Source organism: Podarcis muralis, chromosome 1, assembly GCF_964188315.1.
Source record: "Podarcis muralis chromosome 1, rPodMur119.hap1.1, whole genome shotgun sequence".
NCBI lineage: Eukaryota > Metazoa > Chordata > Lepidosauria > Squamata > Lacertidae > Podarcis > Podarcis muralis.
The window spans coordinates 43,680,104-43,702,493 of NC_135655.1; the positions used below are offsets into that span (position 1 = coordinate 43,680,104).

General features: G+C 43.8%; 1 protein-coding gene across 2 annotated transcripts in view; it reads left to right on the top strand.

The window, feature by feature from the left end:
- Positions 1 to 22,390, top strand: part of TYRO3 (TYRO3 protein tyrosine kinase) — a 64,221-nt gene that overhangs the window by 20,690 nt on the left and 21,141 nt on the right. For both annotated transcript variants that reach the window (XM_028723527.2, XM_028723536.2), the window contains exons 4-9: positions 3,508 to 3,678; positions 8,502 to 8,588; positions 12,960 to 13,075; positions 18,218 to 18,392; positions 18,887 to 19,029; positions 21,489 to 21,633. In XM_028723527.2, the coding sequence (XP_028579360.2) occupies positions 3,508 to 3,678; positions 8,502 to 8,588; positions 12,960 to 13,075; positions 18,218 to 18,392; positions 18,887 to 19,029; positions 21,489 to 21,633 (837 nt within the window). The remainder of the gene's footprint in view (positions 1 to 3,507; positions 3,679 to 8,501; positions 8,589 to 12,959; positions 13,076 to 18,217; positions 18,393 to 18,886; positions 19,030 to 21,488; positions 21,634 to 22,390) is intronic.

The window sequence follows — 22,390 nt, forward strand, 5'->3', positions numbered from 1 at the left end:
CGGTTTCCAGGAAAGTCTTGTTTTCCCACTCTGTTTACCCAGGGACATGTGGTCTTTAATATATTCTTTGCTCTCCCCAAGATTTGACTATTGTGTTTTACATTGAACTGTACCTGAAATTCAGGGCTGGCCCAAGGCATTTGCTGCCTGAGGCAAAGGGCAAGAATCACCGACTCCTGTTTCACATATGGATGCTAACTTTATTGATTCTTGCTTAAATATTGATGATAGGACAGTGTGCTCCAACACACTTGTGGACAGTAGACTAGCTTTGAGGGCACAGGGCAGGGCAGGTGGCACACGCAGCTCTGTAGACAAACACCTGCTCACTACCCATTGCACATTCCCAATACCTGCTGCCTGAGGCTCCTGCCTCAATCTGCATAATGGTTGGACTGGCCCTGTTGAAATCAGCCAGAAGCAAAAAGAATGCCACGTCTAGAATAATGGCTTTATCTGCAGCACAATGGCCGTTGTTTTCAGGAATTGCAAAACTTCCACAGGATGATGGCACTGAGCTTTCAGGTGCTGTGTATTCCAGAAGACCTCATGCTTCAAGCAGTCAGTGTTATCAGAAACTGTTTGCATGATTGCTATATTTGTGTATGGTCAAATAGTTAATCAGCAGTCAGGTGACTTGAAAGTGAGAAGAAGCATTAGCAAGGTCTCTTGGCCTTGCCTTTGTTTAATCTAGTTGTGATGTCACGGTCTAAATATCTCCTTGTGGCATTATCCAGCCAAAGTTAAGCACTTTAAAAATTGCATTGATTTCATTGTGAGATGTGGGGATGTATTTTGTTCTTTTCGTTTTAACTGATTTTTAATTTCAAATAACAAAACATATCCATACAAAGGAATACATAGCTTAGTAGTTGTATAGAAAATAAAGAAACATTGTGGCTGATGGTTGTTCTCTCAGCTGTTTGTCTTCATTTGGTTGAAGTCCCAGTTGATTTTTTTAGTTCCCAGTTGTGCAGAGGCAGCTTTAGTTACTTCTTCATAAGTTATTAGGTGTTTGAATGGGTAACTCGATCTCCTCCTTATCCCTGCTCAGAGGCAGACTTTGGTCTTTCAGATTTCAGCAGCACCACCCCATCTCTTGCCTTCCGCTTTGCTCAGTTCACTATGTCATAGCTGCCATGCCCTGTGGCACCCCTAGGCTTGGCACCCAGTGTGGCAGAACTGGTCATGCAGCCTTAACTCCACCTCTGGCCTGCTTCATGGAGAGCTGTGGTGTAATTTTTAAGTTCACTTCTGCATTGCAATGTCCCTGTGCAGAGATTATGGTGCATTCCTGAGAGGCCAGATCTGCTGCATCTGTGGCGCCTGCTGCCCGAGGCAATCACTTCACCTTGCCTCATGGGTGGGCCGGCCCTTAACCACATTATTGTTCGCTTCTTAACTGCAGCTTGTTAGGGAACAACAACCCATGAACACTATTTCAGATGAAACCCAAACTTCCTGGTTTGTTTCTCCCGCTCACACCAATTGGGAGGAGCAATTGGGCAGCATGGTCAAGCAAGCATCTCTTGTTTAGTGAACCACGATAAGCAAAGCCAGAAAGTCCAGTTTATTGTGATGTGTGAACATGACCAATGAGAGTGGCACAAGATTGTGTCATTTAGATACCCTCCCACCAATGTGAGCAAGGGACAGTTCAGGATAAAAACTGAAACTAAGACTTCAGCAGGAACTTTTAAGACGACTACTGTATATAGAAAAGAGAACAACAAGATAAGTCATGGCCATCAGTCTCACTCATCCAAGATCCAGCATTTCCAGATCCAACTTTGATCACAGGGAGGTACCATGGTGGGGTGGGGAGACTTTTTGGCTCAGTGGGTCATATATTTATCTTTACTCACCCTCTTGGCCAACTTTGACGGGTGGGCAGAACAAGTCAATCATGCGACACCACAATGATTACATGTGATTGACAGGTGGGCACATTTACTCACCTGTCAAAGGAGTGAGGGAGATGTGATCAGACTCCCTACATATCAGCTGATCATATCAGTTTAGCCCTGCTCCCTAGCCACATCTCTACCTGCCCCACACCTGATGTCCCATATGATGTAAGGTGTGAGGCTGCTGGGCATAGATTGGGGGAAATGGCCTGGTGGGCCCAATTGGAGAGATTCCCCAACTCTGAACAATGGTTTTCACAGAGAAACTCACGTTGTTCCCCAGAGCAGGTCTATCTTGCAATCAAATTAACCTCAAAACTCATTTTTAGTATATTTTGAGCTATGCCTTCTCACACTCAAAATTTTGGTTTCTCTGAAATTTCATATTGTGGTATTTAGATCTGCAATCTAGTATAATTTTTCAATATTCCTTTTGAGTCCTACTGTCTTAAATAAGCAGTTGGTTTTTAGCTAAGTTACTGTCTGACAAAACTCCTTTTTCCCACAGACATTTTGAAAAATAATACAGGATGTGTATTAATTATATTTCATGTTTAGAGTAAGGCATGGCTCTAGGTTCAGCATGACTCTGCGAATGCATTTTTAATATATTCCTAAAACCCCTAAGGAAAGGTGTTCAAAGTCAGAACATAAAAGAATAGTATATCTTCTAATTAACAGTGACTGTATTTAGAAGTTAGGCATCTTGCTTTCATTATGTCTTTGAAACATTTCTTTAGGAACCATGAGAGGTGTTTTATATGTGTATTATTACTAATGAATATCTTGGCATTTATTCTTACAATTTCTCAAATTTTCCACTTCGTAGCATTGTTCTCCAAGCAGTTAGCTTTTAAAGCCACAATAAAACTGAAGCAAGCTACTCTTCCAATAGAGTGTGTTGACTAATAATTTCCTGGCCTCAGACCAGCTAGGGAATTCTCTATGCAAACAGATATTATTATTATTATTATTATTATTATTATTATTATTATTATTATTATTATATCCTTCATCCTAAGGTCCCAGGACGGGTTACAGTAATAAAAACACGTGCATTTCCCAAGGGTAATAATGAAGCCACTTTTTAGAAATCTGGAATTTCACTGATCTGCTTGGGAGAACAAATGGAGAATTGAATCTGGTCCCCACCACCATTCCTCCTCCTCCTCCTCCTCTGCTAAACAGCTGGTTGGTGATATCCAAACTTTTCAACCAGGGCCATGCATTTGCAGCCTCCGCTGCTGCTCTGCTTAACTGGGGCCCCTGCCTGATAATTTCAAAGCCCATCAGGAAGTCTTTAAAAAGGCAGTCTTTAAAAATAACCTTTCCTACTGCTATTCCACTCAGTTATATCATAGTGTAAATGTACACAGGACAAAATGGATCCTGTACTGTAGGCAGCTCTAACCAAAGAGAAAAGGGCAAAGATGTACCATAAATGTAAAATGTTCCATTTCTTAAAATATGTGTGGTTTTTTTTTAGAGCCCTGGCAGCCAATGTTCTGTACAAACTACTGTGAAAGAATTTAAAGAAATGGTTTCAGCACATCATAATGAAAACTCTCCCACTGCTAACATTTATGCTTTGTTCTTCTAGGTGTTCCTTACTTCACTGTTGAGCCAGAAGATCTGTCTGTAATCCCCAATACTCCTTTCCAACTATTTTGTGCTGCAGCTGGCCCACCTGAGCCAGTGACAATTGTCTGGTGGATGGGCGATTCCAAAGTTGGTCGTTCCGACGTCTCCCCCTCCACCCTAAATGTGCCAGGTAAGGCTTCCTCCTAGGATAAATCAGGGTCTTAGAAAAGGAGTGGAGTGGCTGATGAAGAGACCATACAAATTGCACCAGTGTCATGTTGCTGGTGTTACGTGAGACTAAAAAGCAAGTATCTAGTATCAAGTACCTCGGAAGTTGAACAGAATCCGTTCCGGAAGTCTGTTCAACTTCCAAAACATTCAGAAACCAAAGTGCGGCTTCTGATTGGCTGCAGGAAGCTCCTGCAGCCAATTGGAAGCCGCGGAAGCGCCATCGGACCTTCGGCTTCCAAAAATAGTTCGCAAACCGGAACAGTCACTTCTGGGTTTGAGAGCCAAAATGTTCAAGAACCAAATTGTTCAAAAACCAAGGTACGACTGTATACAGTAGAGGTCACCAAAGATGATACCTCTGGTAAAATTTCTATGGAATTTCCATGTGGGGCAAACTAGATAACCGCAGAACAAATACACCTTCTCAAAAAAAACCATACTCCACTCATTCTAGGCATTCTTCTTGGTGTATATTCTTGTTAACAGATTTTAATTTTTTTCCAATTGGTTTATCAGTTCTAATGCCTTAAGCTGTTCTGAGTGCTTCTGTTTCCTCCAGCGTGGCAAAAGGCCAGCTCCATTGCAGCTGAAGGGAAATATAATAGAACAGAGCAGCAATGGGAAACTCGCAGCTACTGAAACATTCCTATGCAGTTGAATGAACCTGGTTAGAACTCTGTGGTCTAGCTGTACAACCTTCCCAGACCTTCGTACTGAAAGGAGTGGAGGAAGGACTTGGTATTAACTCAGCAGTGTAACGTGACAAAAACTTTCACCAGAAACTTTCTCCCCCATTTTGTCCTAATGTCATAGGCAAAGGGTTGATCCTACTGAGTCATCAGATTTCTTGCATGTACCCTCACTATTATGATCTCCTTTATCCCAAAACAACAGCAGTTAGGATGGTGAGATCGAAGGCAGGTCTCCTGCTGCTTTAATAAGTTGGGTAGAGGAAGGAATTTCAGCAAGTGCAGTTTGCATGAAAGCCCATGATAGATGTAGCATGCATGGAAAGCAAATACACACACAGGTTATGTGTACAAACTACAGTGGTGCCCCGCAAGACGAATGCCTCGCAAGACGAAAAACCCGCAAGACGAAAGGGTTTTCCGTCGCGGAGGCGCTTCGCAAGACAAATTTCCCTATGGGCTTGTTTCGCAAGATGAAAATGTCTTGCGAGTCTCACCATTTTTTTTTGCCCCCCCCCCTTTTCAAAGCCGCTAAGCCGTTAATAGGCTTTTAACAGCTTAGCCGCTAAGCCCGCTAAGCCGCTAATAGCGCTAAATTGCTAATAGCGCTAATCCGCTTAGCCGCCAATGGGGTTGCTTCGCAAGACGAAAAAACCGCTAGACGAAAAGAATCGCGGAACGGATTCTTTTCGTCTTGCGAGGCACCACTGTAACTCATAACCATAAAAACAGAAACAGCATTTCAGTATAAAACAAATAACAGAGATGCAGTTACATACAGTCAAGCTTTTAAGATGAATGTATGTGTAGACCAACCACGAGGACTGAGTCATGGGAGGAGTATTTATATAGTAAAAAAAACCAACAACAACAAATAGAGACCAATCCGCATCAAAACTGCTCAATTTGGCTTCGGCCCAGACTACATGTCTTTGTCTGACCAGACATTCAAATGAAGCAATGTTACATACATTAGCAAATAGAACTTTTGATGCTTTCCAGTATTGGGCTATTACCAATCTGGCTGCTGATAGCAACATAAACAATTGATTTTTATAAGTTATAGGAGGACTGACATTTGTGTTCTCAAGGAAGAAGGGCCATGGCGCTTTGCATGTAGGTTCTTTCTCCGAAGGGAAGAGGAAGGATCAGAAGGTGAACCTGCGTGTGCTGTCTTTGGGTCACACAGTTCCTGAGGCATGCAAGAAGAAGCGTGTGGGTGTGGGGAGCTGGTGTTGCAGGAAAGAGCAGCAAAATGTTTAAAGGAAATAATAATTAGCCGAGGGGGTGGGGAAGTGGGGCAGGGCCAGTATTTCAGTAGTCAGTTGATTTATCCTCAAACACTAGATTGCTGCACCTTCCTCAGAGCAGAATGCCTGCATTTTCTTTTTGTACCTGGAAAACACTGGGGACATTTTGGGTGTTACCACCGTCAAAAAAAGCAATGCTCTTAGCATTGCTCGATCTGTTATCAGCCAGAATATATCACCCTGTGTTTTAAAATGTATCTTGTCATCTCTCTCCATCGTTTGATCTTCCACTCCTACTCTTAATTTTCAGCAAGAATAATGCAAGCTTACTTCAGACATGCTTTGTCAGTGCATAACGCTCCTAAAATGCAGCCTCAGCTACTGTTTCAGACTCTGGTTTGTCCTGTACCAAGGACAGTGAAGCAGGCAAAAGCTCAGATAGAAACTTCAGAGTCATTTCTCTGGCAAGCTTCACCAGGAGTGTCCCAATTCCGCTTTTTAATTTGAAATAATCATTTTGTCTTTCACAAAACTAGAGACATAAAAAGTAAACTAGCCCTTAAAAAATAATAATGAAAAACAGAATAAGACATTGAAAAAGAAATCTATCATTTGCTCTCAAAGTCATCTGAGTCCAGTCTAAGGACCCAGTTTTTCTGAACAACAGTTTAGTGCTTCCTGTGAGCAGGATGTCAATAATGCTGAGTTAGGTGGCATTCCAGAGGCCTTGTTCTTTATCACTTAATCCCTATGTGTGTTAAAGGGCAAAGTAAACATTCCAATAAGTATTCCCTTCCTGGCTGAGCAACCTTCAGTCCTGTCATAATTACAGGCACCTTGAGACATTGCTGCTCGTCCAGAGACTCTCATATAGCTCGCTTGCTACCAGGATTTTCTTTGAGCAAAGAGAAAGCCTGGTATTTATGATTCCTCTGGGCGGGAAGATTGTCTGCAGCCATTTTGTATTGCTCTTCAGATGTATGGCAACCCATGTCAGAAGTGTAGATTTTGGCGAATTACTTTTTAAAAAGTTCAACAACTTTGGCAAAACAAACAAACAAACAAATCTCAACAACTTTTCTGTCCGGATTTTCACTTTTTGAAATATGGTAACCCTACAAAATGGAGGGGCCTGATTTGAAGACCTTGGTTCAAATGTAGTACATGGTGTAGTCTACTCTAAATTGGACCATTGTCATCTGAATGTTGTTATTGTTTCAGTTTTGGCAATCTGAGAGGGCGTTTTTCTGCCTTGTGTTGAAACCCTCAATTTTAAAAGACTATTTATATAAACACTCATATTCTGGTGTATAGACAAAACCAAAATCCCTTTGCAGACATTTTGTCTTCTGCTGCTGCCCACATGAAAAATAACGTTTACCTGAAGTGTAACTCTGGGATTAAATGAAGGCTGGATTCCTCTCCCCCCGCCACCCCTTCCAAAGTACTGTACAGTGGTACCTCGGGTTACATACGCTTCAGGTTACATACGCTTCAGGTTACAGACTCCGCTAACCCAGAAATAGTACCTCAGGTTAAGAACTTTGCTTCAGGATGAGAACAGAAATTGTGCTCTGGCGGCGCGGCAGCAGCAGGAGGCCCCATTAGCTAAAGTGGTGCTTCAGGTTAAGAACAGTTTCAGGTTAAGTACGGACCTCCAGAACGAATTAAGTACTTAATCCGAGGTACCACTGTATATAACTACTAAACTTGACAAAAGACAGATGCAGGAAAAGTTGTGCTATTGCGAGGCTGGGGAACCTTTGGCTCCTCAGATGCTGGACTACAACTCCCATCCCTGGTCATTTGCCCACGCTGACTGGGCCTAATGGGAATTAGTTCTCCCAGCCCTGTGTTTTTGTCTTTGCTGGTTGGGGAGGTACTAGTTTTGCAGCTTTGTACGCTCCAGACTCATGCCCATATTAACAACCAGAAACCTACCATGTGTTTCTGGACTCTTAGGCCAACATTGCACAGACCCATTAATGGTGTGTACATGCATTCCCCAATAAAAAGCGCAAAGCTGAAAATAGGAAATAGTAATTTGTTAACTGCAGCTAGTGACCTCTTTCCCAGAGGACACAATTAGTGTGCCCTTGGAAGAACGCTACATTTATGTGTAAATGCTTACAAGGAGCACTTCATTACAATGGAGACAAAAGCACTGATTTCTGTGACTGCCGATTAAATAATCCTGTTGCCACTGAGTTGTGGAATCTCAGTGGCGTTAATCAAGCTGCAATGTAGTCATCATGCCTTTGGACACAGAGGTGCCTGTTGTTTCTAGTGGAGGTCGAGGGTATAATTTGAAATCAGCCAGAGACCTTGGCCAGGCCAAGCATCCTCTTTTCCTAGGCATTGCACAAACAAAGGGATGGAGAGTATACAAGCCTTAACTTAAGAGCAGCAGAACAATAGGAGAGAGTCCAGCCAAGGACAGCAGTGAGATAACAACAATGAGAGAGCTAACAGCCTAGTACTTGGGCTGCCCTCCCCCCAGCCCATTCCTGCCCTTCCCTTTCATATTTTGCAGAAGGAGCTTCCAGTGGAGGCTTCTCTGTGCCACATTCCTCCTGTTTTATAAAAAGAAAAGAAAAAACCGATTGACATGTTAATTACACCCAAATCCATGTGAGTTTGATCCGCTTCCAGCTCAGCCCCCAAAAGTTGCACATAGAGAGAGAGAGAGTCTGAGCTGCGTGTCAAACATAATTGAAATTCTGCTTGAGGTTGAAGCTGGGGGATTATTATACTGTACGGCAGTTTTGTGTGCTGCTTTCTTATTTCTCTCTCTCCCCCCCCCCCTTCCCCTCCTGCTCTCCCACTTCTTGGCTGTATTCCAGGTATTAATCAAAGCACAGTTTTCTCCTGCGAAGCCCACAACATAAAGGGACTGTCTTCATCCCGGACGGCCACTGTGAAGATTAAAGGTGAGAGAGATCCTTCCCTGTTCTTCCAGAAAAGGAAATTGGATGGACTGTCAGGAGTGGGAAGAAAGCAGGGGAAAACAGTTTCTGTTTCTCCCTCCTTCCCTGCCTCCCTTCTACCCCCCCCCCAACAGGAACAGTTTTGAGCTGCTTTCCAGCAGTGCCTACTCTCTCTCTTCTCAGCAAATGAAATAAAGCACTGTGCTCACTGTTTGGTATGCGGGCCTGTGTCCCTGCAGCAAAATTTGCAATCAAACCCAAACCCCAACTGGCACAGGAAGGGAAGATGTGACACGAAATAACAGATTTTCCTTGAACCGGGGCATCAGAACTGTTTGTGGTAGGAAGGTGGGCCACAGTGATGTCATCTGCAGAGGACGAACAGGGAAATCTTCCTTTTCTGCACAAGTTTGATGCCTTCGTAGCAAAAATACCACCCCAAACCTTCTCCTCTCTTTTCTCCTCTCCCCTCCCACACACCCACACTCCCCCCCCCCAATACATTGGCATCTCGTGAACTGCAGGGAACAAGAGGCAGATCACCGTGAGGGCAATTAAATTTCAGGAATGTTATGCTTCTGTGGATTTCTGTGCTTTGCAGTGCCAAAGCTCTCATTTAAAGCTGGTAATTTGGAGCCCTATTAATAATTTTTGTTCCTTTCACAACTGCTACTTTCCTGCGGTGTTTCCTCCCCTCATAAGAAGCTAAAGTAGCTGCAGGCCAGGAGGGACTCACGCTCTTTCTTATTTTTAGGGCAAATCTACAGCTTTGTTTTGGTTGGTTGGTCATATTTTTTAGCAATGCAAAATGCGATTAGTTCATTTTATATGGGTGCATTGTTGTGGATGAGGATTACCAGAACCTTTATTTTCAAAGGGCTGTTTCTTTCTCCCCTCATTTAAAAAAAATGGCTTTGGGGTGTGTGTTTTTTTTGGGGGGGGGGGTTGGTTTTGCTCTGCCCCACCATTGGAATGTGGCCACTGAGTCAAACCATTGTTGTGTCTTCCCCCAGTTTTGTCCACTCGGACCATTTAAAATACAAAATAAAAGATTCAGAAGGTAAAACAATAAAACAGTAGAATTCTCTCAGACTGATGGTGGTTTTTGCAGGAGGTGATCTTCCTGTTCTGACATCAATGCATCTCACAGGCCATATAGGTCTGATAAGCAGCACTGTGAAAATGAGGAAGGAGCTGTCCCAACTGAATTCACCCAGGCCATTGGTGGTCTTTGATGCTTATGGCGTGAGTCCTCAGGCCTGGGCTTCTCATCAGCAGATCTTTTGGTAGTCCCACAGACGGTGGAGAGGGGCTTCCCCACCTAGACTCTTTCAGGCCATTGTTGGTTCCTTCAAGAGCTGATGGTGTAAGCTCCCTGTCTTCTCCTCCTCCTCACATAAATTACTTGAGGAGGCCAGGTGAGGTGAATCGTGTCTTCAGTTTGAAATCAATATCTTTCCTCATCCTCAGGCAGTCTTTCTGAGCCAAACAGTTGGAGACTGCAGCTCATATCAGCTACCCAGCAGCCATTGGATGCTGATGGTGGTTCATCTGCAGTCTTCAAATTGCACCTGTGGGGCTCTCTGGCTTCCTTGACCTTATACCAAGGATATCCAATGTGATGCCCCCTGATGTTGTTAGACTGCAGTTCCCATCAGCCTCAGCCAGCATAGACAACAGTCTGGGATGGTGGGAGCCCTCAACTACTGTTACTTCCTGCATCACCTGGATATTCTAAGTTGCTTGAATTTGTTAACAGTCGTAAAGAGATCATAATTTAATGGTAGGACAAATGCTTTGCATGCAGAAGGTCTCAGATTCATTCCCTGGCATCTTAGGAAAAAGGATGTCAGGTAATGGCAAAAATTTCACCCGAGATCCTTGGGAGCTGCTGCTAGTCAGAGTAGACCAGGGTTTCCAAAACTTGGCTCGCCAGCTGTACAGTTGGCACCATCCCTGATCACTGGGCCTGGTAGCTAGAGATGATGGGAGTTGTAGTCCAACAACAGTTGGAGACCCAAGTTTGAGAAACCCTAGAGTAGATAATACTCAGTTTGATGGGCAATTAGATCTGAAGGCAACTTCCTATGCATCGGTGTCTTGTTTATCACTGGAGAAACCCAGGGGTGAACCTGTGGTGTTCTACATGCAAAGCTTTGTTACATACTCCTTCCAGAAGCTGGATACTGTTGAAACAAATTTCTGGCCTTGATAGAACTTTGGCTTGATGCAGCAGAGTTCTTCGTACATTCCGAGGAATATACTGCACCGTGTCCCCCCTCAACATAAAGGACCATTGTTACCAAACAGAACTGGGACTGATTGCACTGTCACACATGTTGGTGACAAAACATTTGGCTGTTAAGAAGGTAAGGAGAGATGAATGAGTCCAAAGGCCTATGCAGTCCTACATTCTGTTCTCACGGGAGCCAACCTGATGCGTATGGGAAACCCAAAAGCAGAAGGTGGGTGCAGCAGCACTCTTCTAATTCCGTTCAGGGCAAGCTGCAAGAACAGCTTTCTACCTTCTCCCTAGAAGCTTGCCGAGAGATAAAGAGATGCTGCCTCTTAGGGCCATATAGGTAGAGTTTATAGCCATGTTTACCAATCTTTGAAGCAAGACAAAGGACAGCGCTGCAAGGAAACAAAACGGAGAGTAAGGGCAAAGTGGATTTATGGAGAAGGATCCTGGCAAGGTGTGGGGAACCATTTCAAGAGAAAGTGGCATCATGAATGGAACTGCTGAGCCAAGAGTGGGAGCAGGAGATGACGGGAGCAGGGAAGGGGTGGGCTGGAGGGAACATATGGAGTGAGAAGATTGAAGTAATCAGAGTAAATCAGAGGAGTGGGGGCCAGAGCAGTAAAAGAAGCGAAGGGCAAACAGCCTGGGCTGACGTGGTTCAAAGACAACAAAACAAGCCAAGGAAGACGTTGCAGATGGCTCAAAGCAGGGAGTCATACGCACACATGTAGTTTTTCCCAAGTGAAAATCCTCTGGGTGAAGTCCAAGGATGCCATTCTGCAGAGGCATCTGCTAACGTAAGAGAAAGAGAGGCAATTTCCATTCATTCTCCCTTCCCCTTTGAGCCACTGCACCACTTCCCATGCTCCAAATCTAAATCTGGAACAGATTTCAGTGATTCTGAACCCAGCTTGGCTCCTGGAAAGAGATGTGGCAGGAGGAAGCTGTGATCTCGACCATCTTCATCTGTTGCAACTCCAGCTTTTTAAAAATTTTGATCATGGCACAGTTACACAAGACCTGGTCACTTCAAGATTAAATTACTAACACATTCTACATGGAGTATGAAGAGTGTTCAGTAGCTTCAGTTGGTGTACATATTATATGGAGCTGGAAGTCCATCAGATGGACTTTAAAATTCTGCAGGATTCACAACCTGTGGTTTGACTTGTACAGTAATCTCAAGCCTCTTCTGTGTTTCACATCACTGAAGTATTAGCTATTTGCAACATCAGCCATTCCTCCTTCACCACTGGCTGGTTCAGCACTGTACCTGGTTCCACAGTAGGCTTCTCCTGTTTTTCTCCCATGTGAGCCTAGATTTTAAGTTTAAGTACTGTAAAGGCAAATGATGTGATTACTCCTTTAAAGCTAAGCGAGTCTCGGCCTGGTCAGCTGCTTGGAAGCCTCATGTGAGCCCTGAGCTTCAGAGGGGCGTATAAGTGCAACAAAAAGAATGGATTTTGGCTTAGCACTAAAGCATTTAAACGTTGGTGAGCCACATGGATACATATGTGAATGTACACCACCCAACTGCTTTGGGTCCAGAATGACATTGTAGTAGTTGTTCAATAAGAGGAATAAGACAAGTTTGCATTTGTTTTATGAAATTGGCCCAAACATACCTAGATCTACTTGGAATTCTTTTTTTTTTTTAAAGCAACAACCCCCCAAACCTGTATACTTTCGGTGTTTAAAATAGGAATTAGTGGAAATTAACTCCCAGCATATCAGTTCTACCATCTGCCTATTAAAAGGACTAGGCTTTGCTTCCATGTTCCAGCACTCCAGCCCCTCTGACAAGAGAGATGCTATGCAAAGGTTTTAGGAACTTCAGGCTAGCACTGCTTGCATCTCAGATTCCACAGCAGAATGTTTTGAGAAGTGCCTGTGTCAAATGTTCTGTGTTTGCTATATCTGTTTAAATACCAAACACTGAATAAAGAGAATAAGTTATTCAGTGTTAATCAGGATTTATAATGCCATGTGCAAGCCACCCCTGTTCATACAAAGCTTGATTAGCACCTCTCAGGGACCTTATCCAAATTCCCAGACTGTAGCGTCTGCACATTTCCATATAAATATCTGCTCAGTTCTACATATGCTAAACAGCACCCGTCCTTCTTTTTCAGCTCTCCCCTTTCCACCTCTCAATGTGACAGTAACTCAAATCACCAGCAACAATGCCAGTATCACTTGGCTGCCAGGATTTGATGGCCGTTCTCCACTTCATTCTTGTACAGTTCAGGTATGTGACACGTGCATAATACCTCCTTGGCCAAAGCAAACAGTCAAACCCAGGAAATGTTTTGCTAGGTAGCCCCTTGCTTTGCATGTCTGGGACCCTGGAGGCAGGGCTTTTCTACCCAGAAATTCTGTGGGCAACTGGCTTCAAAGGATGCAGTGCTTAATTTGTGACCAGAGCAGCATGGACCAAAATAAACTACTGACTTGGAAAGACCCTGCATAGGAAGATAATCAAGTGTCATTGCAAAGTTCTAGTTTGCTGTACAGTGATGATACGATGTGCATGCATAGAGCTCTCCCATGCACAGGAGAAACCTGGACCAATTTGAATCCCTCTCCCCTTGCATGGAGGAGTGCTGTGTGATGGTACATGCACAGAGCCATTTCTCAGGCACGCTGATGAATCCCACTTGTAAGTTCTAGTAGTACATATTCCATGCATTCATAGGCAAAATAAAATACATAATGTCCCATTTTATTTTTAATTTGGGGAACTGACCTATTGATGGTCAAGAGACTTCTGCTATTTTTAAAAGGACTGCATCCAGTGACTAATAAAGTATATGTAATCTCTGCCTCTGGTGTTTTACAATTTTTTATATATGCTGTAAGCCACCCAGAGTGACTGGGGAAACCTAGCCAAATGGATGGGGTATAAATAATAAAATTGTTGTTGTTGTTGTTCCCTATATTGATACTATACATATTTTACGTAGTCATTCCCCAGTGTTCAGTGCTGGCATGAGACTAAGCCTGTGGTACCATGTGCCTCAGCTTTAGTGCCCAGAGAAGTCTTAACTTCTGATGTAACTTACAGCTCTTCCAGATAACCTATTTATTGAGTATTCATCCAGATTTTCTTGCATTAAGCTTATGTGAAACCTGTGGCTGATCTTTTTTGGGCATCTCTTGTGATAGGTTTGCAGGTATGCAGCAATGAGCATTCATTTTGATTTTACTGACCAGTGTTTGTACATCTTCCCATTAATCATTAGTTCATCCCACACGTTTCAGTGGATTTCTTCTTCATGTGAAAAGTGTGTTTGTTTGTTTGTTTGTTTGTTTGTTTGTTTTAGTGGATCTGTTGCACTTTTAAATTTCCAGTATGTGCTTGAATCCCTCCTGTCTGACATTCTGGAGGTGACTTTACATATTTTTGAGTTGGCAACATGCAGGCCTAAATGGCAGTTCATTGATTGGTACTTTATTGCGGGTCGTACAGCAGTTTGAAACAAATGCACACCTGCATATTCCTGCATATTCCTGCATTGCAGGGGGTTGAACAAGATGATCCTCAGGATCCCTTCAAACTCTACAATTCTTTGATTCTGTGACTGAATTTCGGTGTTTAGAATGTGAGCTGAGTGGATTCTGTGCATTGTCCAGCAAGTAAGGTAGTTTTATGCTTGCTCGACAAGTGCTTGGCTGGCAACTCGCCCTATATTTGCAGTGCCACTGCAACCACTGAACAATGGGTGTTGGGGAGATCACACAGTAAGTAAGGCTTAAACTGCAGACTGAACACGTGGTGAAGCAATTACGCAACCGCTTTAGTAAGGCCAGCTCCGTTTAACTCACGTTTTCTCCCATCATGTCAAGTTGGTCCATTTAATTGATCTTCTGAGTGAACCAATTCACGCTGTTCTCTGGTGTGCTGTTGTCAGAGATGAGTCATGGGCACAGCTGTCAAGCAAGAACTACCAGCCAGAGCCAATAAAGATCACTCTTGCCCAGGCAGAGTCCCAGACTAGTTCTCTTTGCCCCATAGTCGGCACCTAGTGCGGAAGCAGAAACCAAGGAGTTCTGGAACTTTTTAAGTGAGCACAAAGGAGTTCAGAAAGAACTGTTAACCCTGCAACACTCCAGAGGAGATTGAGAGGCTTGTATCTTCACTGCAAATTCCTCCTTCTCCTTCTAAGATTAATCTACTGGATCACTGTTCACAGCTAAGTCTTCTTGCTTTTCCTGAATTGATCTTTGCACCCAAGGTGACACTTGGGCACCCGGGCACCTTTCATGCCAACTCTGAGATTCCCACTGTATCTGCTGCAGCTTTTGCTCTTGGAGCCCAGGTGGCAGAGAGGGAGAATCAGTGACCAGGGCAGGACACAGATAGATTATTGGAAGCACAAGCAAGACGTTTGTTTGGGACTTGTTCGGTTCTCCCAGGTCCTAAGTTGCACTGGGGTTCTCTGCAGGTTCCAGTGGTGGGATCCTGACACCCTTCTTGTTGAGGAAAGCTTGGGGGCACAGAATCACCCAGATACTGTACCTGGAAACCCTTTATGGCCTAGGGGGATGGTCCAACTCTTTTCTTCTTCTGCATATTGGGCACCCGTGCACAGGACATCTCTGGATCCCAGGCTCTGGGCCCAGCTCATCATGACAGCAGTCCCAACAACATTCAGTTCATCCTTAAGAGACGCGAACGGTTAAAAACAGCACGATCTCCTTGGACTCTCCCCGCTTATTGCGTCAGAGGGTGGGTTCCCTGCACTGCCACCATTGTCAGCGTTCTGACTTGGAAGGGAATTAACAAAAGCAAGCGGCTGAGGTGATCCAGCTTCCTTCTGCTTCGGCAGGGTTGCGGAAGGAGCTTGTGCATACTTCTTTCATGAAATAAAAGAACCCATTGAGATGGCGATGATGACATGAGTCGTGACTCTCTGCACACAGCGGCTTTGCTCTTCTTTCTCGCACCGTTTCTGCTGCTGCCGCTCTGCTAGAGAGGCTCTGTCTTGACAGATTAGAATGAATTTCCTCCTGTGCATTGGAATGCCACGCTTGCCCCGCCGAGTACAGCCTATTCTTCCTGGTTTGCACGTCCACCAGTCACTGTACAATGCTAATCTGTCTGGCTTCTGAGTCCCTCCCCCAACCTTCCTATTTCTCTTTTTCTTTTCTTTTATTTGCAACCGGTGAAGGGGGGGGGGGGCGGAACAAAGTGAGAGCAGCTCAGATTTCAACCTCCTCAGGCAGCCTCATTTTCCTAAGCTTCCCAGACTTTTCTGTCCCATGCTGAAACAGGGATTTCACTCTCCAGTCAGGCTTAATATGACAGCCACCCTCAGTTATAGGGCCTTGGGGAATGGCAAAATGTTGAGTACCTCTCAGCTCTGATTTTTATTTGCAGGCGCTCTTGTCCACTGACCCATATTTCTACCTGCCTCTAGCTGACAGAATGTTTGTCGTTCTTGTAAGCAATGTTGTTGTTTCTTAAGCCAAAAAGTGGTACCCACACTTTCAACATCTGGGGGGGGAAGCTGCCTGTTCTTCATACCCTTGAGCAGTGGCGTAGTGTGGGGGGTGCAGGGGGGCCCGGCCGCACCGGGCGCAACATCTGGGGTTAGGGGGCGCAAATCCATGGGTTAGGGGGCGCAAATCCACAGGTTAGGGGGCGCAAATCCACGGGTTAGGGGGCGCAAATTACTTGCCTTGCCCCGGGTGCTGACAACCCACGCTACGCCACTGCCCTTGAGTACCTGCAGGAAAAAAGCATTGCTGGTAGTGCTGGAGACAGCAACAGTTCCCTATGTCATGCCCACACAAGAACACCACCCCACTGTTTGTTGTTAACAGGTTTTATAGCTTCACAGACCTGCACTGTATGTTTGACCAAAGCTGGCAATGGGACAAAACAAATGTGACTGAACATCAGGAGCATGGTTAATGTAGTGCCCTCCAGATGTTGTTGGACTGGGCTTATGGGAGTTGTTATCTGAACTGGAGGGTGCCGTGCCAGCTACCCTTTTCATACATCATAGAAAACAATAATTCTATCATATCACTTTCAAACAATAATTTTTTTAAAATGATTAAGCTTCTCTTTACAATTCAGTGTGCAGGTGTGTCTTTTTTTATTAAAAAAAAAAAGGCATACAAAAGTGCTAAGTCAAATTAAAAGGAACCAAGATCCAAACCCCCCATTATCCTGTGGGGGAGAACACAGCTACAAATTGCATCTTATTAGATAAGCAGAAAAAGATAATAGTGTTAGATGGGATGAGTATTTCCTTCTGCTAACTGAGCACACAAAGCCAAATGCAGATTCAGAGGGCTGTATCAGGGCGAACAATTAAGTTCCTCTAGAAATGCACATAACTGCAAGCCTTGAAGGATTTTGTTGAACGCTTATTTATTTTTTGTTGAACTGTCACTTCAAAATGTAGCTCATTTATAGTCTTCCTTCTTCTGTATCCTTGGTTTGTAAGACAGTTTTGTTGATAATGAGCAGTTCCCAGAGTCTATCTTACCGTTGCTGGACAGATGGAGTTTACTGCTTTCCCATTTGTGCAGTTGATTGAAGTCTTGCTTCAATTAGAAGAGAGAGAAAAAGGTGGGGAGGAGGAAGGGACCAGTTTAATGCCAATTGCTGGGAGGCTCGGAAAGCCAATGTTCCAATGAGGCTCAGAAAGAGTATCTTTGGGCTCTTTGGAGGGCTGCAGTTGATGATGATGATAGGTAAAGGTAAAGGGACCCCTAACCATTAGGTCCAGTCGTGACCAACTCTGGGGTTCCGGTGCTCATCTCGCTTTATTGGCCAAGGGAGCTGGTGTACAGCTTCCGGGTCATGTGGCCAACATGACTAAGCCGCTTCTGGCAAACCAGAGCAGCGCACGGAAACGCCGTTTACCTTCCCGCCGGAACGGTACCTATTTATCTACTTGCACTTTGACATGCTTTTGAACTGCTAGGTTGGCAGGAGCAGGGACCGAGCAAAGGGAGCTCACCCCATGGCGGGGATTCGAACCGCCGACCTTCTGATTGGCAAGTCCTAGGCTCTGTGGTTTAACCCACGGCGCCACCCGCATCCCTCTGGTGATGATGATAACCATCTTCAAAACTCTTGGGCCATAGGGAATGCCCTCTAAATGGGACAAAATGTTCCCACATGCCCAAGCAAGTGTCTCCTAGCCAAGACATTATTCTAGAGTTTATGGTTTGCTTACAGCCTCTAGCATTTTGAAGAATTAGTCATTGCATATCAACGTTGTGAAGCCAAGATTATGTGAAATGTATTACTTGTTGGATGCAACTCTCCTAAAGATTTATGGCATTAAAAAAATGAGTCACTTTATGTTAAATCTATGAGAGTGTATTTGGCTTGTGTGTTCATATCTGCTTTATCTCCCTTCTGCAACAGGTGGCTGAGCTACAGGAGGATGAAGTTTCCACAGAAGTTGTCCCTGTCCCCTCCTTTTCCCAGGCTTTTCCAGGATTAAAGCACTCTACCAATTATAGTGCTCGGGTCCAGTGCACTAATGAACTGGGCAGCTCCCCTTTTACGGACTGGGTCTATTTTCAGACCATGGGATTAGGTAAGAACATGGTTTCATGGAAATAGTGAAACATTTTTCCATTAAGCTATGCAGAAAACCATTGAACAACTTGACCGCATCTCCCATTGTAGCAACAAAATACAAGAACCATATAATTCACATGGCTGATTCAAACAATTGGCCATCAGCTTCATTTTTTTTGCCATTGTTGTGCCTTAGACTGTAGTTTACTCATGGCAAATCATGTGAGGGTGTTCCTAGTTTATGCAGGTATAAAGGTGATGCTGGAATTTCCCAGTATTCACAGCTTATTCCAGGAGAGAAAAAGAATCTTAGATGTTCCAGGACCTCAAGAGTCCCTTTGGTGAATTTGCAAGGGACCTAGGAAATGAAATAGCTTTTTGCCCTAAGGCTGTTCCATCCATACCTCTCTGCCCCTGAGAGTTCTCTCTCTCTCTCTCTCTCTCTCTCTCTCTCTCTCTCTCTCTCTCTCTAACAACAGGATATATGTTGTGATTTTCTTTCCATTACAGCACCAAACAGTACTCCACAAAACGTACACATTATCCAAAGAGATTCTTGTCTGATTTTGGAATGGGAAACAATGGCTCCAGAATTGCATAGGGACAATGCCCTGGGATACAGGTTGGAGTGGAGTCAAGATAACATCACTCAGGTAACAGACTGAGCAGCATAAACATTGCCTTGGTGGATCAGAGCATGGTCCAAATTCTTTTCTAACCGGAGCCAGCCAAACATCCCTGGGATCTCACAAGCAGGTCATGATAATGAGGACCATCCATTGTTGTTTGTCCTAGTCATCTGATATACTCAAGCTGTGTACACACTATAACTTAAATGCACATTTGAAGCACACTCTATCAAAGAATTCTGGACACTGTAGTTTACCCCTCACAGAATTGCAATTCCCAGCAGCCCTTAACAAACTACAGTACCCAGAATTCTTTGCGGGAAAGAATGTGCTTTGAATAAGCTTTAAAGGCTCACTTTTTTTCAGCCGGAATGTGCCTGTGGGTACCAGTGCCATTATAAGAGAACAAAGGAGGTGTTCATGATGAGTTATGGTACCTCTCTTTCTAGAAAAACAGCACAGTTTAAAGGTATAGTACGTACATATCTTCAGATGCCTGAAAACAGAAGTTTCATTCTGCTATGTTGGCTCATGGCAGTGATAGACTTATCCTCCACAAATGGGTCTAATCCAGTGAAGAATCCATCAAAGCTAGTGGTCGTCACCACATTTTGTGGCAACGAATCCCACAAGTTCATTCATGCAAATTATGCAAAAGGACTTGCTTTGATCTGAGCCTACTGCCAATGTTTTCACACATGAGGCTTAAATGGATTTCTGCCTGTATCCCTCCGTAATGTGAAAGGAATACCTATATCAGTTAGAAAAGACTTTTGACTACTTTTTTTTCATAGTATGCAACAGTTAACAATGGTTCCGTCACTTGTGGCAGGAACAGTAGAACACGATGCTTCTCTGTCTTGTCATGTGTAAAAATTGTGTCAGGCAGAGCAACTTGGATAGTAGATTCATCAGGAGGAAGCTGATAAAGGCTAATCATACATTGTGAATCAATAAAATTCATCATATTCTGTTTGTCACAGACTATTCCTTGTTCCAGATTTGCCAGGCAATATCTTGAGCTGTATCTCAAATTACAGTGGTACCTTGGGTTAAGTACTTAATTCGTTCCGGAGGTCCGTTCTTAACCTGAAACTGTTCTTAACCTGAAGCACCACTTTAGCTGATTGGGCCTCCTGCTGCCGCCACGCTGCTGGAGCACGATTTCTGTTCTTATCCTGAAGCAAAGTTCTTAACCTGAAGCACTATTTCTGGGTTAGCAAAGTCTGTAACCTGAAGCGTATGTAACCTGAAGCGTACGTAACCCGAGGTACCACTGTACCATCAATTATAAAAGTAAATTATAAAATTAATTCAGAGTGAGAATTTAGTGCTAAGGGAAGGTTCTAGACCAGGGGTAGTCAACCTTGCATCCTCCAGGTATTGTTGGATTCCAGTTCCCATCATCCCTGACCATTGCCCATGCTAGCTGGGGCTGATGGGAGTTGTAGTCCAGCAACACCCTCTGGCATTCCCTCCCCTTAGATATTTGACTGGCTCCGTTTCTGTTGTCTTTTCATGGCCTACTGAAGACCTTCCTCTTTCAACAAGCATTTTAAGTTGAGATCTTTCCCAGACTGCATCTGCGTTGGAATGGTTTTAAAGATGTTGTTATTGCCATTATCACTTCTTGTTTGCTGCCCTGGACTCCTTTGGGAAGAAGAGTGGAATATAGAAAAGTAATGAATAATAAATATCATTAGAGCACCATATTAGCTGCCTGTGTTCTAGACTGACAGCTTGGAAATGAATCCTAAAAAGCCACGCGCAAGTCCTAGGAATGGGTTTGTGTCAAACTGGAAGGTGGTAACATATGTTATCCGCAGTCTGTTCTGGGTTTGATTTTGTGCAACATGCTCATTAAGGAGTGGAGAATTTCCTCCCCACCCCCCACCCCTCTCCTAATGCGGCTGTCACAGAGTTTGTAGGCACTACAATATGACAAAGAAAAAAAAGAGAGAGAGATTACAATCCCACATCTCTTCAAGTATTTATTGTACCTCTGTAGCTAAGCTTGGATTGATTATTACGAATTTTAATAAAAGTAAAATAAAAAGCAATGCAGGCACAACATATTAGTATACAGTGGTACCTCGGGTTACATATGCTTCAGGTTACATACGCTTCAGGTTACAGACTCCGCTAACCCAGAAATAGTGCTTCAGGTTAAGAACTTCGCTTCAGGATGAGAACAGAAATTGTGCTCTGGCGGCGCAGCAGCAGCAGGAGGCCCCATTAGCTAAAGTGGTGCTTCAGGTTAAGAACAGTTTCAGGTTAAGAACTGACTTCTGGAACGAATTAAGTACTTAACCAGAGGTACCAATGTAATCGGTTTTGGGAGATCTCAGGGTTCAGAAAATTGCGGAGTTGCCTAAAAGTATACCTGCATTCAAGGAGCCTTACAGCTTCCTTGTATGGTATTGTAAGCAAGTGCCAGATGAGTGCTGATCACCAGTGGGTTTTGGTTTGCTTGCTTGCTTCAGGGGGAAATGATCGTGCAGGAGACGAGAGCCAACCTCACTATGTGGAATCCCTTAAGAGATCTTACCATCAGGGTGTGTGTACTCAACTCAGCAGGCTGCGGGCCTTGGAGTGAACCCTTGCTGCTTACAGCTGAAGATTTAATAGGTGAGTTGCATGTGCTGTAAGCTTCTTCTTTTATAACTGCATCTTCTCCTCTAGGAAAATGTTACGTCACTGTTAGTACCGTGCTTGCAATGAGCTGCTGGTTGCCACCGTGTTTTTCTATCTCTGCTCTTCCCAGCACTTACAACTGCATGTGTTGCATTTTTTAACGGAATGAGACTGAAGCGGAACAACGTGGACCAATCTAGCAAAAGCAAAGCGAAACAAACTCAGCTGCAACTGAGTTGAAAAAATCTGTGCATGTGCGTTGAAAAATCTAGTTCTCATAATCCTTACAGGTTCCTCTACACCTGGGTTTTGTGTTAATTCCTATACACTGAAGGTTCTGTTTGTGGATTGTGGGGGATTTGACTGTGAATAAAGTGTGTATATATGGATGGATGTACGTTCCCAGTGCTTTTTTTTCTTAAAAAATGTTTAGGGGTACTCTCATTTTGACTCAATAAAATCACCATTTTATAGTTCGAATCTGGAAAAATAAATACAGTAAATGGGCAAAAATACAAAGATTCACACAATGTTTAGGGGGTATGCGTACCCCTGCGTACCCCCAGAAAAAAAGCACTGTACATACACAAGTGCTTTGTATGTAATAATTCCATAAGGTGTGAAGCAGGCCAAAGCTTTTTGAAAACATAGGAAATGGGTCTTATACCAGTCCATTTAGCTCAGTGTTGTTGACACTGATTGTCAACGGCTCTTAAAAGGTTTCTGAAAGGATTATCTCCCAGCCCTGCCT